This window comes from Carassius carassius, chromosome 6 (assembly GCF_963082965.1).
Source record: "Carassius carassius chromosome 6, fCarCar2.1, whole genome shotgun sequence".
NCBI lineage: Eukaryota > Metazoa > Chordata > Actinopteri > Cypriniformes > Cyprinidae > Carassius > Carassius carassius.
Window position 1 is genome coordinate 30,887,292 of NC_081760.1, and position 13,896 is coordinate 30,901,187.

The window sequence follows — 13,896 nt, forward strand, 5'->3', positions numbered from 1 at the left end:
ATACGTGCATCGGCAGACAGGGTGATTATTTTCCTTTGAGACTGAGCTGACACAACATAAATGGATTACTGCACTAATGGCCATGTGGTCTGCTAGCATTTGTACTTGCATTTAGTGTTGTGATCAATAAATCGCTCACTGATGTTTCTTTGTCTCCTTTCCCTCTCATTGTAGGATATCCATGAGCTCAGATTTACAGCATTACAGTTTCAGGATGCCGAATATAGGGTTCCAGAACCTTCCCCTTAATATCTACATTGTCGTCTTTGGGACGGCCATTTTCGTCTTCATCCTCAGCCTACTCTTCTGCTGCTACTTGATTCGGTAAGACCACCTGGTTGTTCAATGTGTGTGGCAGCAGAATGTGTTTGGACAAGCCTCAAAATGCCATACATTTGCTTTTTTATCCTCTTCAGCCAGTTACAGGGTTTTTAAAGTCTGATTTAATCTCTAAATATACGGGCTATAAAACGGAATTGTTGTAATTAAATGGCTAACACTCATTTAAGAGTAATTTGCATCATGATTTGTTTGCAAATTCATGAAAAAGGAAATCCACCCTGTATGAGTAAGTGGGTGTAGTCGGAAAGTGTGTTGTAGTGTGTTGCCATCAGGACTGATGTACGTCATTGAAGTCACAATTACACCACAAATATAAAAGTAACAGTTCTCTTTCATCTTCAAATTGTGTTTATACCATGTGAGGCAGCTTTTATCATGCTTACCTTTAAAGACTGAACCAAGTCTGAATTTCAGAGCCATGCCTTAATTATTAGTGGCTGCCTAATAAAGAAGTAGAGATAAAATGGCACGTTTTATTCATTTTGCTAATTTGGGAAGCTAATCCTTCACATTAACACAGTTTGTTGTTGTTTGTTCTAATAGAGCTGTTCAGTTTCATAATGGGTTCCCTCTGAAATGTTGGGTTTAGTTTTGGACTTATGAGTAAAATAGGGTCTGTTATTTTTTTTATTTATTATTATTCATTTATATTTTTTAAATACACATTAAAAGTCAATTCCCATGGGGAATTCCCAAATTACAGCCTTTCCAGGTTGGTCTACAAACCACATCTTGATGGCATGCTCGAACAGCTCGACTGCATAACAGCATTTTCATGGGGATGGTGTCTTCATCTTGTAAATGAAATCCAAAGCTTCTGAAATTCCTAAATAAGCAATGATCGGGACAACAAGGCAATTGTTTGGCATTTTGAAGGAAGATCATGATTACTTGTTGCAGAAATGGTTTTGTTACTTTTAATTTTTTGTTTGATGCACTAACAAAGATTTTCACAAAGAGTGAGAAGGTCAAACAGCACAGTTTGGAGAAGCTAAGAAAACTACTGACTTGATAATCTGAATTTAAAATAAAAATACCATTACAATTTTGCCCCCTGCTTGGATTTGGCTGGTAGTTTACTTGTAGATTGATATAAAGCTTCTTATTTTTCACAATAACGGAACCCAAAGCAGCTTATTTGCACGATCACAAATTAATGCATTTTCCATTTTCAACTACATTGTATCACACAATTCCCTTAAGTTAACTCTACAACAAATGCTTCACAACTTGAAGGACATATTTTTTTTCTACTTTTCAAGAGAGAATGAACCTGGCAATGAGCAAACACATAGAAATGGGAATATTTGGTTCTTCATGAAGCTTAAGGAATGCTTTTTCCTTCAGCTATTGAGCTGCTGTCATCTAGTCAGATTTCATGTCAGATTTGCACTGCCATGTGGTCATTCCTGGCAGCAGAGATACTGAAGCTTTAATGTGCAATTGTGTAGCATCTCTTACATAAGACAGTGAGAACCAGCAGCTCTTATCCAAATTCACACTAACCAGTGGGGAAGATGGTAAGTTCTTTCCTATTTAATATAAATTATTTCTGTTTTATTTGACTTTGCCTCCCCCTTACTGTATTTTCAAATGTTTACCTGTATTGATAGCCTTTTATATTCTTATATTAGTAGTACCAGTAAAATAACACTAGATTCTTGAATGAAAAACTGCCAGATTACCAAGTCATTTATAAAACAAGTTTGTATTTAGCCCAGATTCCAAGCTTCTAAAGATGCAGTCTCCCTTGCATGGAATTAGTTCACAAATTTTCATAACTTTCTCATGGAATTACCAGCAAACATTTGAGTATGTGTCCACTAAAAACATTTCAGGCGCACTTAAAAATGCATTAACATCGTTTTAATAATAATTAAATAAACAATGTCAAAATAACTGGTATTTAATTTAGTTGACTGCACAGGTACACATTTCACCTACAACATTTAAAAAAAAATGTTAGTGGGGCCACTGTACATCTAAACAAACAGCTCTGAAATATTTACTGTACATTACACCAGCAGGGGATAATGAAAATGACAACAATCGCAAATTCAGCATGTACCAAAAGAGTAGGCCACCATTTCAGATCAAAGCTGCCTAGCTGCATTTTCCACTACATTTTTATCTTACTATTTTTCACCTCCACATATAAATTCAGCACTGTTGAAACAATAGGGGAGAACGCAGAGTGCTTATGCACATCTTTTTACACCATTTAACAGTTGCTTTTGATAGGATGGAGACGTCCCTAATGAAAAGACCAGCTTATGTTGTGTTTGAATGCTGGTTACTAAATGGGATGTCTGTATGCTAGCGTAATTTTCCTCCCGTAGAACACAAAAAGATTATTTTTAAAGAATATCTTGACTACTCTTTTCAATACAATGCAAGTGAATGAGGACTGGCGCTGTCAAGTCAAAAATGGCAAATAATCCAACTGATCCAGTCATATTGATCCGGCCACTGTGCTAAACAGCTCACTAAACGCACATTTCAGCCATTTCTATACCAAACCTTCTGTATGGCTTCAGAAGACTTGGAATATAGTTGTTTGGACCACATCTAAGGTACGTTTATAGTTCTTTTATGTCTTTTATGAAACTTGAAAGCTCCAGTCCCATTTCATTGTGAATGCATTGATAAAGGCTTGAAAAAGTGTGTTATCAAAGAAATACCCTCTTTTCCAAAGAAAGAAGTAATATGGATGAGTAAATGATAACAGAATTTTACTTTTTGGTGAAACTAATTCTCCTATATAACTTAACTAGTTACCAGCTAGAAAAGCATGAAGTTAGTCTTTTCAGCAGGGATTTCTATGTAAAAGATGCTTTCCTTTAAACTGCTATTTTATCAGGAAAATCATAGACTGAATAAAGGACCATCGGATTGTAGTCGTGCAATTCTGTGGACATTCACAAAGATGAAGGGAGTCGTGAGCTCAATTGGACCTGTGTTATGGATGTCTTGATTGAGAGCAAACACATGCAGCCGCACGTAACATCCATGCACCAGCTCTGGCACATAAATGCGAAGCGCCCCTGTGACTTGTGAACACCAACATGGAGAAGAAAACAGCCGGGTGGGGGAGTGTTCGTCTGGCGCAGTCATCCTCATGGGAAGAAAATCACAAATTCACACACACCCATTCTGAGATTGAGCACTTACTGTGACATGTTAATAGCTGTACCAGCTATTTTACAATGCAGGGAAATGGTTATAAGGTGGTTTTCTACATGATTGACTGGAACACTAACCTAATGGTGCATGAGCAATCATGACTGCCTGTAGTTTATCTTGACCTAGCCAACCTCAGGAACAACACTTTGATTTTGGCCATGATTATGAAACATGAATATCTTCCTATTTTGAGTTCCCATCATGTTATGATCATATTTTTGCTTAGAAGAACGAATGGTCCTTGACTACTTTTACCCAGCCACCACAGACTTCAGGTGCTATTCACACAAAACACATTTTTGCATTCCACTTGACATCATTTCCATTGTTTTCCTTTGTAAATATGCGGCAGGCAGACATGTGTGACCACCTGCATTTTTTTGCAGTGTTTTATGCATGACATGGCATTCTAAAAATGCGTTGCTTAAGGTAAAAAAAAAAAAAAAGATGTTCCTTTTTTTTCATACCCGTGCCTTAAAAAAAACATTATTTTAAGGGGCCCTTTAGACGTCAACATTAGCACCCGGGTTTTGGGTTTGATTTGTTTTTGCATGCCAATGAGAATAAACAAAATTTTTCCTAAAATACCCATAAATCCCTCATCCTCACCCCAAAAGGGAGAATCTGCACCTTTACCTGCTGGTCTCTTACAGAATGTCAGTTCATCTCCTAGACTGTGCTGCCTGTTTTACAGGTCCCTCTCACTCTGCTGCGAGAGGTTAAGCTTACTTGTAATGGAGGTAAATTTTACAATACATGTCTCCAGTTTTCTCATATCTATCCAACTCTTTCTTCATTTGCTAAATCTTTTCTGAATGTATACTGTATTGTCTTTGATCAGATTGCAAGATACTGCAGTATCGTATGTTGTGTTCTTTTCCTTTGCACAGGAAGGAAGTTATATTGGTTGAAACTATGTCAAATCTTTCAGAGCATCTAAATGAAAAGGGTTCCAGCAAAACAAACATTCAAAAAAGGCCAAGATACCGTAAATGCCTTGTAAAGCTATTGGACTAGGACTAATGTTCTAACAGCTCTACAGACATTAACAAGTCGGTGTTAACAAATTAGAGGCTAAACATAGTGTGTGAGGCATTTGCTGATTTTCTTTAAATAGCCTTTTTCTTACACCAGAGACTCGATGCATTCCAGTTATTTTCTGCCAGAGTTTCTCTCTCACTTTCTCTCTCTGTCTGTGACACACACTTGCTCAAGTTCAAAATAGTGATAAATGTAGACTGTCCACTGCTTGGCTGCCTCCATTTCTTGAGATTATGCCAAGAGTATCGGTATATTGTTCTTTTAAATGGTTTGGCTCCAGTCAGACAGTCACACTCAGTAAAGCATTGCAGCTGTGTGAGAAGGTAGTATCTGGGTAGTTTGGTTCAGACAGGCTGTTAAAGTGTGGTCAAACATGATGAGACAATACAAGACTACTCTAGAAAGACTCTGAAGAGAGTTTTAAAATATTAAGGCAGCTCACAGCACTGCTAGAACTGGACGCAGCCAATGTCAAAAGGAAGATCTCTGAAAGTGGATGTCTCTGTGTTTAATTATATGATTAAGCTCATATATGGTGGATATAATTTATACTATACACTGACCGGCCACTTTAGTAGGTACACCTGTTCAATTGTTTGGTAAAACAAATTGCTAATTAGCCAATCACATGGGAGCAACTCAGTGCATTTAGGCATCCAGATGTGGTGAAGACGGCTTGCTGAAGTTCAAACCGAGCATCAGAATGGGGAAGAAAAACGATTTAAGTGACTTTGAACGTAGAATGGTTGTTGGTGTTAGATGAGCTGGTCTGAGAATTTCAAAAACTTCTGATGTACTGGGATTTTCACGCACAACCATCTCTAGGGTTTACAGAGAATGGTCCCAAAAAGAGAAAATATCCAGTGAGCGGCAACAGTAACTCAAATAACCACTCATTACAACCAAGGTATGCAGAATACCATCTCTGAACGCACAACGCATCGAACCCTGAAGCAGATGGGCTACAGCAGCAGAAGACCACACCAGGTGCCGCTTAAGACCACTTAAGAACTGGAGACGGAGGCTACAGTTTTCACAGGCTCACCAAAATTGGACAAACAGAAGATTGGAAAAAAACGTTGCCTGTTCTGATTAGTATCCATTTCTGCTGCAACATTCAGATGGTAGGGTCAGAATTTGGCGTAAAGAACATGAAAGCATGGATCCATCCTGCCTTGTTTCAATGGTTCAGGCAGGTGGTGTAATGGTGTGGGGCATAGTTTCTTGGCACACTTTGGGCCCTTTAGTACCAATTGAGCATTGCTTCAACGCAACAGCCTACCTGAGTATTGTTGCTGACCATGTCCATCCCTTTATGTCTACAGTGTACCCATCTTCTGATGGCTACTTCCAGCAGGATAATGCATCACAAATCTAATAATAGATAATGCATGTCACAAAGCTCAAATCATCTCAGACTGGTTTCTTTAACATGACAGAGTTCACTTTACTCAAATGGTCTCCAAAGTCATCAGATCTCAATCTAATAGAGCAGCTTTGGGATGTGGTGGAACGGGAGATAAGCATCATGGACACAACTGCGTGATGCTATGATGTCAATATGGACAAATCTCTGAAGAATGTTTCCAACACCTTGTTGAATCTATCCCACAAAGAATTAAGGCAGTTCTGAAGGCAAAAGGGGGTCCAACCCAGTACTGTCAAGGTGTACCTATAAAAGTGGCCAATGAGTGTATATGATTATCAGGATGACAGGGGCAATGCCTTTTGGGTCGTGAAGAACACAATTTGTCAAATTGTGGTTGAAAAATAAGGTTTAGGCATGTGTTTGCCATAAACAGCTGGAATATATAAACTGAGGTCCAAAAGTGAATACAATGCATTTATCAAACCCAGAAAACCCTTTGAAAACATTGCCATGTAAAGTGGTCTTTAATTAGTCTGTTTTTTTTTTTATCATGGTTCAAGTTGATCTTGGTCTTTGTTTATATATAGTTTGGTATTATCAGTGACTCTCCAGCACAGGTTTATGAAAATGTTGACACACTCTGAACTAAAACAAAGATTTCCTTTGTCCAGGTTACGGCACCAGGCTCACAAAGAGCTCTATGCATACAAGCAGGTGAGCTGCTGATGTATCTGTATTGTGTAAATGTACATTATTTACCGTATGATTCAGTTTGGGTGTGAATGGGAGTGTTGCAAACTGATAGTGTTTTTTTTTTTTTTTTTACAGGTTATTCAAAAGGAAAAGGTCAAAGAATTAAACTTGCATGAGGTGAGATTTTCATTTATTTAATGATTTATTGTGACCAATCATGTTATTCATTTTCTCAAAGAAATTGTAAAAATTGTACAACACTGTTGAAACACTGGTTTTAATCACTGTCTGTTCACCGTTGTAGCCTTTTCTCGTGTTTTTGTATTTTGAGAAAGTCACATGTTCAAGTTTAACATTGTCACCCTAATTGACATTACACTTGTAACCACAGTAGCTGTCTGTCATTATATTAATGAATATCAGTTACACTTCTCAGTAGATACAGACTGTTAAACCTGCCTATGTGCATGAATGCAATGTAATATTTCAACCAAACAGCTATTTTTTTCCATTTGTTGGAATACTCGGGCTTGTGTAGCATCTGGCTTATTTTTTTATTTGTATTTGATACAACAGCACTACAATTGCAACACAAACAAAACCGTTAGTAACATATTATCTTGGAAAGGAACAAAAAATTCTCCCAGCTACTTCATTTTTTCTAGTACATAAATTGTCATTGATATTAACAGCACTATTAGTGATTTATATTAGTCATATCTTTTGAAACACACCTGAAAACGATCAGAACTGCCCTGAAGTGCCAAGCAAATGTCAACTGCACGCAGTTTTTATGGTATTCCGCATGTTTTGTTGGACTTTCCGTGCCAGCAGTCATGGGACGCAATTGTCGGACTCAAGGTTTTATATTTGATATTTCATAAATACACTGTAAAAAAAAGAAAAGGTGACTTAACTTAAAATTACAAGGTAATTTGCTGCACAGTTTTTTTTTCAGTTTACTCAACTTTTAAACGAACTAGTTCACTTAACTCAATTATCTGAGTAAGGTCACATGTCTTCCAACTTAAGATCTTTTGTTCAGCTGATTGAGTTTTTATAGTTAAAAAAACTTTTATGTAATTTCAACTTTTAATATTATTTTCACTTGACTTAAAGTATGTTCAATTGACTAAAAATGTGTTTTTAAAAAGTATCACAAGGTTAAAAAAAACTACTACATGCTTGATAAAAAAAAACCTTCAAAGTGCTGTCTCATTAAACCTGTCCTAAATACTTTAAATGTTCTATGTTTAACATTTTAAATTGTTAACACAAAACATGTTACAAAACGAGCAATATAAGTGCAAGTTAAAGGAGTATGCTGACTTTTTGGGGCTTTAGCATATTCACCGTATCCACCACAGTTAGGGTGAGGCTCCTTCGTCTGTTCGGTGTTGGTTCACTTCATTGCACATGCGCCAATTTCATGGTCGTTACAGTGTGCATGCTCCAACCTCCAACCCAACTTGTATGCTTGTTAACTTGAAATTACAAATTGAATTTACAATCAATTCTAGGTTGGTCCAACGATTGTTGAACCAACGTCTTTTCACTAGTTATGCCAACATTTTTGCATTTAATTGTCCAGTTAACTAAAATATAATCATTAGTCTAACTTTTTGTGAGTTGGATTTTTTTACAGTGTAGCTTTGGGGAAACACTTTAGTCCATGTGCCTGATACTGGCTTTTTATAATTTGCAGGTGTTCCCATTTTTTGTTAGGTAACAATATCTGTTAACCAGGCTAATTTGATTATGCTTTAAGCGAGCAATAAGGGCTTAGTTCTCTCAGTTATTTTTAAATGTATTTAAATCCATTCCACCATAAAATTTGGACCATTTTACTACAAAATTACAGTAGAAATGTGCAAAATATATATTCTAGTATATATGCTATTTTTTCCTTATCTGTAGTTTAAACTAGAGCATATTGGAACATTGTTTATAAAATAATTTGACAGCTGTAATGGTACCATGTAATACGCATTTTTTAAATCTACATTGATACTGTTCAGTTTAACAGTACACATGCATGAGAGATTCCCCACCCACCCAAACCCCCATTAGTTTAAAAGGTGATCTGGCTACAGTTGAGTTCGTAAGCTGAATTACACTGCTTCACACCACTGGCTCTATCCATGATCTATTAGATGCAGTTTGAAATGAAGGAATATAATCTCAGCTCTCAAAACATTAAGTACCCTTCCTATAATGTGATTATACATATATACACACACACACACACACACACACACACACATTGTACGGTAGAGCTTGTGCATGGATGATTGACGTGCAAACACACTGGTGCAGAAATCTAGCACATGTGCCAGACGGTTGCCAAGATATGGATCCTCAGTTGGCAACCAGTGACAACAGCAAGGACATAAATATCACATCATTTTGTAAGATTTATTTTTCATAATTGCACTGCAGTGAAATAGTTGCAATTAAAACCACATGGTTTGTGTTTTATTATACTTTTATTATACTTGGCTCTCTAGGTGAGAGATCAAACAAATGAGAGCGGCGGTGTGAAATGGACTTAGCAGTACTCATGTCCGTATGGTAAAAAAGACTCCTGGCAGTCATATTTGAACTGCAGTGGTGGTCTGTTCAATTCAGAAACCCAGCAGACAGGAGAAAAAGAGAGCGAGGACATTAATAAAACAGAAATACATGATGATCCATGGTAGTTTTATTGAGTTTTTCATTAATATTGTGAATGAGATTTTTAAATATTGTCTGTTTTCATTTTAAGTTTAGGTAATTTTGTTGTGCGTTATGTATTTTGTTTCATATGGATGTACTATCTGTAAGTGTTTTATATTTTATTTCAGTTAATGATCATTTTATTTCAGGTAACTTTTTTTTTTTCTGTTTTAATCTTAGTTCTAGTTTTAGTTCCTCTTAATATCCATTATGAGAATGACACTGGTCTGGCTGAAAGATTTATTATAACCAGACTGGCCTTGGTTGGAGTATAAACAATAATAGTGAAAGAAATAGTAGCATCTGTTTTGAGCAGGATTTAGCTACATGTTTAGTGCTGTGAGAAACATTCTGTCCCTTGTTGGCCTGTTAATGCCATTCTTTCCTCACAAAAGCCAACAGTGTATATTCAGCAGACAATCTCTTGCGAGACGTGTGCTTGCAGTCTCGCTGGTCTCAGACAGAGAACCATTGTGTCTCGATTAATTTGCCAGCTACCCTCAGCTCATGGTCAATGACACCTAAAGCACTCGGGCTGTATACAGAACGATATCTTGTTTTATGATGCACACAGAACAGTAAATAACTGTTGTGACCGATACCCATGTGCCCCGGCACATTTGTCTGAAACCACTTGTCTTCTCTTAAAACTGGTACTGTGCATTTCCCAGCACCCTTGTTTGCTGTCAGCAAGGTTAATGAAATATTTACTTTGTACACAGTTCTGGAAGATGTCCTGGATAAAAAGAGCTATGAAACATACTGTCCCTTGTATTCTAAATTATTACAGAAAGGTATTATAATTGTATGTATATTGTGAATTAAAACTTTGTCAAGGCTGTATGATTTATTCTAAATATTCAGAAAATTCTAAAAAATAAAAAAGTGGCAGAATTTCTCTTAAAATTTACAGATTTAGCTTAATGTAAATGTACAGTAAATAATTAAGTCTATTTTTTCAGTGACAAAATTGTCTTTTTAAGATGGAAAATAAAATGGAGATACATTTTTTCAGAACATTATTTAGATATTTGTAATTTTTACATTTTAGCTTAATATCTTTACCATGGTACAGCTTGTCTTTCTGTTTGGCTTTTCCTCAGTTGACTTTCTCATGTTCAACTACTGTAGATGTTAGCCCTTGGCCTTATATGGAATAGCCAGAGTATTTTGCCTACCTCCAGATTACATCACTATTTATATCCAAATTAATTAAACAAAGAAAATTAGATTTAGCTAAATATTGAGGTTGGTACCTTGGATGTTCAATCAGATGTCAGGGATGTCTAGTCCCACCCCTCTGGCTCCACAGCTCTGGATTTAGACATGTTAGCCAGCAATCAGAAAATGCTGCATTTCAATGGATGTCCATGAAAGGTTTTTGTCATATCTGCACCCCCAACTGCTACACTTCACTGCTAGATTACAAAGGAAAGGTCTTGAGTGTAGTCCATTTGATGGCTTAAGATTGAAAAGCCTTAAAAGAAATGGTATGTCTATTATAAAGTTGTAGGTTAAAATCTTCACAAGAATACCGCATTACAACATATATTCTGGTCTCACTGATCTTTGAAGGATATATCATCCATTTCTTGTAATAACATGCTGAGTGTATTCAGTGGAAATGTTTTCTTCATTGAGGGCAAATTAGTTTTTATTTCAACATTTTATCTGTGTTCATGGGAATGTATTGTTTTCTCTCCCCAGATTTGTGCGGTGTGTTTGGAGGAATTCAAGCAGAAAGATGAGTTGGGAATCTGCCCGTGTAAACATGCCTTTCACAGAAAGTGAGTACCCTGGCATATGTTGTTTTCTAAAAAGAGGAACATTTCTGCACCGCTAGCTGCACCAAACAGTTTTTGCAGTCTGTTTATTTGAGCGACTCTCCTGGGCCAAAATGAACATTGGGGTCTGAGGTTGGACCACCTGTCTGATGAACCATGGCAGACGTGTAGTGTGTACTAAATTCAATGAAATCCAAATGTACAGTGTAACATTGTTTTAAATGTGCTGGATAACTGTAATCTGCCATTGATCTATTTGAAATGTCTGACTCACCCATCTTCTCTTTCGCCACTTTGTGAAACATTTGCACTGAGTTGTATATCAGAGTAAATGTCAGAGCAGTGCTTGGACTCTTATCAAAGGGGTGGGCAACTCCCTGTTCTTTATAAACATATCAACATTATAGTTTGCTTCTATGGGAATCCAGACAATTTTTAGCTTAAATGGGTCGTTGAAGTGAAGCCATATATTACACGGTAAACTGGTAAAATGATAGTAGTTAATTATTTAATTAATACATTTGTATTTGTGAATACTTATCACATGATACTTTAGAGGAGACAAAATGATACTTAATGCAACAGATTTGAGCTAGTAATAAAGGACCGAAAACCTTAAAGAAGACAAAAAAAAAAATTTAAACTGGAAATATAAATAATTATTAAATGTTCAGGATAATTTATAAAATAATAATAAATATAAATAATAATAATAATAATTGTTGTTGTTTGAATGTATATTGATTATAATGGACTGTTATTGAAATACAGAGAGGTATTTCTAAATCGGTTTGATTCATTTGTGAAATAAAAATATTAAAACTTAAATAAGTATTCTATAATATTAATACAAATTATAAAATGGATAAAATTCCTAAAAAAGAACCCTAAAGGCTTCAACATCCCGAATGTGTTAGTGGTAAATAGGGACTTCTGTATCATAGATCTGTTTGTGTACCTGATGGGACCAGCACGGCCTAAAATAGAACTGTGCTTGCAGTGAATTATTTATCAGTGCAGAGATGGCAAAATCTCACTCAGACTAACCCGAGATTCATTCTCACATTCCACATGGGAAGAGAAGACGCATAACCAGCTCTGAGATCATATGAGCTCACTTTAGTCTCGCTATCAGTAGCATTATTGGTAGTTTGGGTTAGCAGTGTCTCTTGATAGTGGGAAACTCTGTTGTGATCTTGGAAATTTTGGGACAGATTATTTTCTAGTTGGCCATTCATCTTCTAAATTCTCTTTGTATCTCTCTCAGGTGCCTTATTAAATGGCTGGAGGTGAGGAAGGTTTGCCCGCTGTGCAACATGCCCGTCTTGCAGCTGGCGCAGCAGCAGAGCATGTCCGAATCTGTGCCCCCATCGCAGCAGCCTCTGCCCGGAGTGGAGAACCTGGTGTAGCCCCTCCTGTTTCTCCTAAAAACCACCACTACCTTCACACTCACTCCTGTACAGGTACACATTCATATCCAAGGACAGAGCGCAGGATTCGTGCCTGGAGCCACGGTGACCTGTGACCTGCATATGTTCATGTCCTGCCTCGGTGGTTTTACAAAGGATTTTTTTTTCTCCAAATTACAAAAATAGATGACTTCCAGTGGGATAATGACAAAGAATTGAGTTTACATGGCCAAGCCATGTTTAAAGTAACAGTTCCACACCAAAGCACTTTTTTGAGGACACCAGTAAGAGGCTAATAAAAGACAAGGACTAAAAAAAACATAACATTAAAACGCATTAAGAAAAACTTTTTTTTTTAACTAAAGGTTTTTTGTTTTTTTAACTAGCACTTTACACAAAACTCAATCCTAGTTGCTTGTGATAGTAGCAAGATCTTGTTTTATATTTTATGACTTCAAACTTTTTTTTTAGAGCCACAGAGCAAACCATTGCTTTTATTTTCATTAGAAAGGGTTACATTTATACTGTATATTAAAGGGACAGCAGCTCTCCAGTGTGTATATGTTTGTTTGCGTGAGTGTTTATGTATTAACAGTCAGTGGAATGGCTGTTTCGCTAGATACAATTCATTGTGACCTTTAGCTGGTGGCCAAAACAAATGTGAACGCAGAGTTTGTCTTATTAAGGTCAGGATGTGACCTAACAGTATTTGATCTGTGTTCTGTGGATGTCTTTATATTTGAAATGCTTTTTAACTGAGGGCTGTGTTAAATAAACACACACACACACACACATCTGTACCTTTTGATTCAAGGCCATATTTGATGCGAAATAAATACTGAAGCAAAATACACGTTATTGTCTAAATAACAAAAGCATTATATACTTATAAATAAATAAATATATAGATATACAGTGTAAAGATATACACAACTCGTTTTTTTTTTTTTGCACCCCTGACTTTGGCTTCAAGTTTTGCAGATGTGTTACAGAGTTGAAATAGGTGCAAATTAAATGAGGCGTTTAATCAAATTTGAACAAAATGTCCCAAAGTATTGTTTGTCTTTTTATAAATTATTGCATAAATCTGGGGCTTTATGCCCCAGGTACTGTTGAGTATTATATTTTCTTAGTTATTACTTATCTCCCATGAAGCCTTGGCTCTATGCATTGCAGCCTGTGTGTGTGTGTGTGTGTGTGTGTGTGTGTTTGTGTGTCTGTGTATGTTCATACTGGCTCTCATATTGTGCTGCATAGCTTTCTGAAAATATGCTTGGCAAAAAGCTCAGATCTGTCTCCAACAAATATTAATGAATGAAATGGCGCAGAGGCAAATCAAACAAGACATGCAACAGAAACA

At 36.5% G+C, this 13,896-nt stretch overlaps 1 protein-coding gene across 2 annotated transcripts in view; it reads left to right on the top strand.

Moving 5' to 3' along the window:
- LOC132142623 (RING finger protein 24) overlaps window positions 1-13,328 on the top strand; it is a 31,217-nt gene extending 17,889 nt beyond the window's left edge. For both annotated transcript variants that reach the window (XM_059552626.1, XM_059552627.1), the window contains 5 exons: window positions 175-324; window positions 6,607-6,649; window positions 6,764-6,805; window positions 11,051-11,130; window positions 12,395-13,328. In XM_059552626.1, coding sequence (XP_059408609.1) covers window positions 175-324; window positions 6,607-6,649; window positions 6,764-6,805; window positions 11,051-11,130; window positions 12,395-12,536 — 457 coding nt within the window. In that variant the 3' untranslated portion in view covers window positions 12,537-13,328. The remainder of the gene's footprint in view (window positions 1-174; window positions 325-6,606; window positions 6,650-6,763; window positions 6,806-11,050; window positions 11,131-12,394) is intronic.
- The last annotated feature ends 568 nt before the right edge of the window (window positions 13,329-13,896 follow it).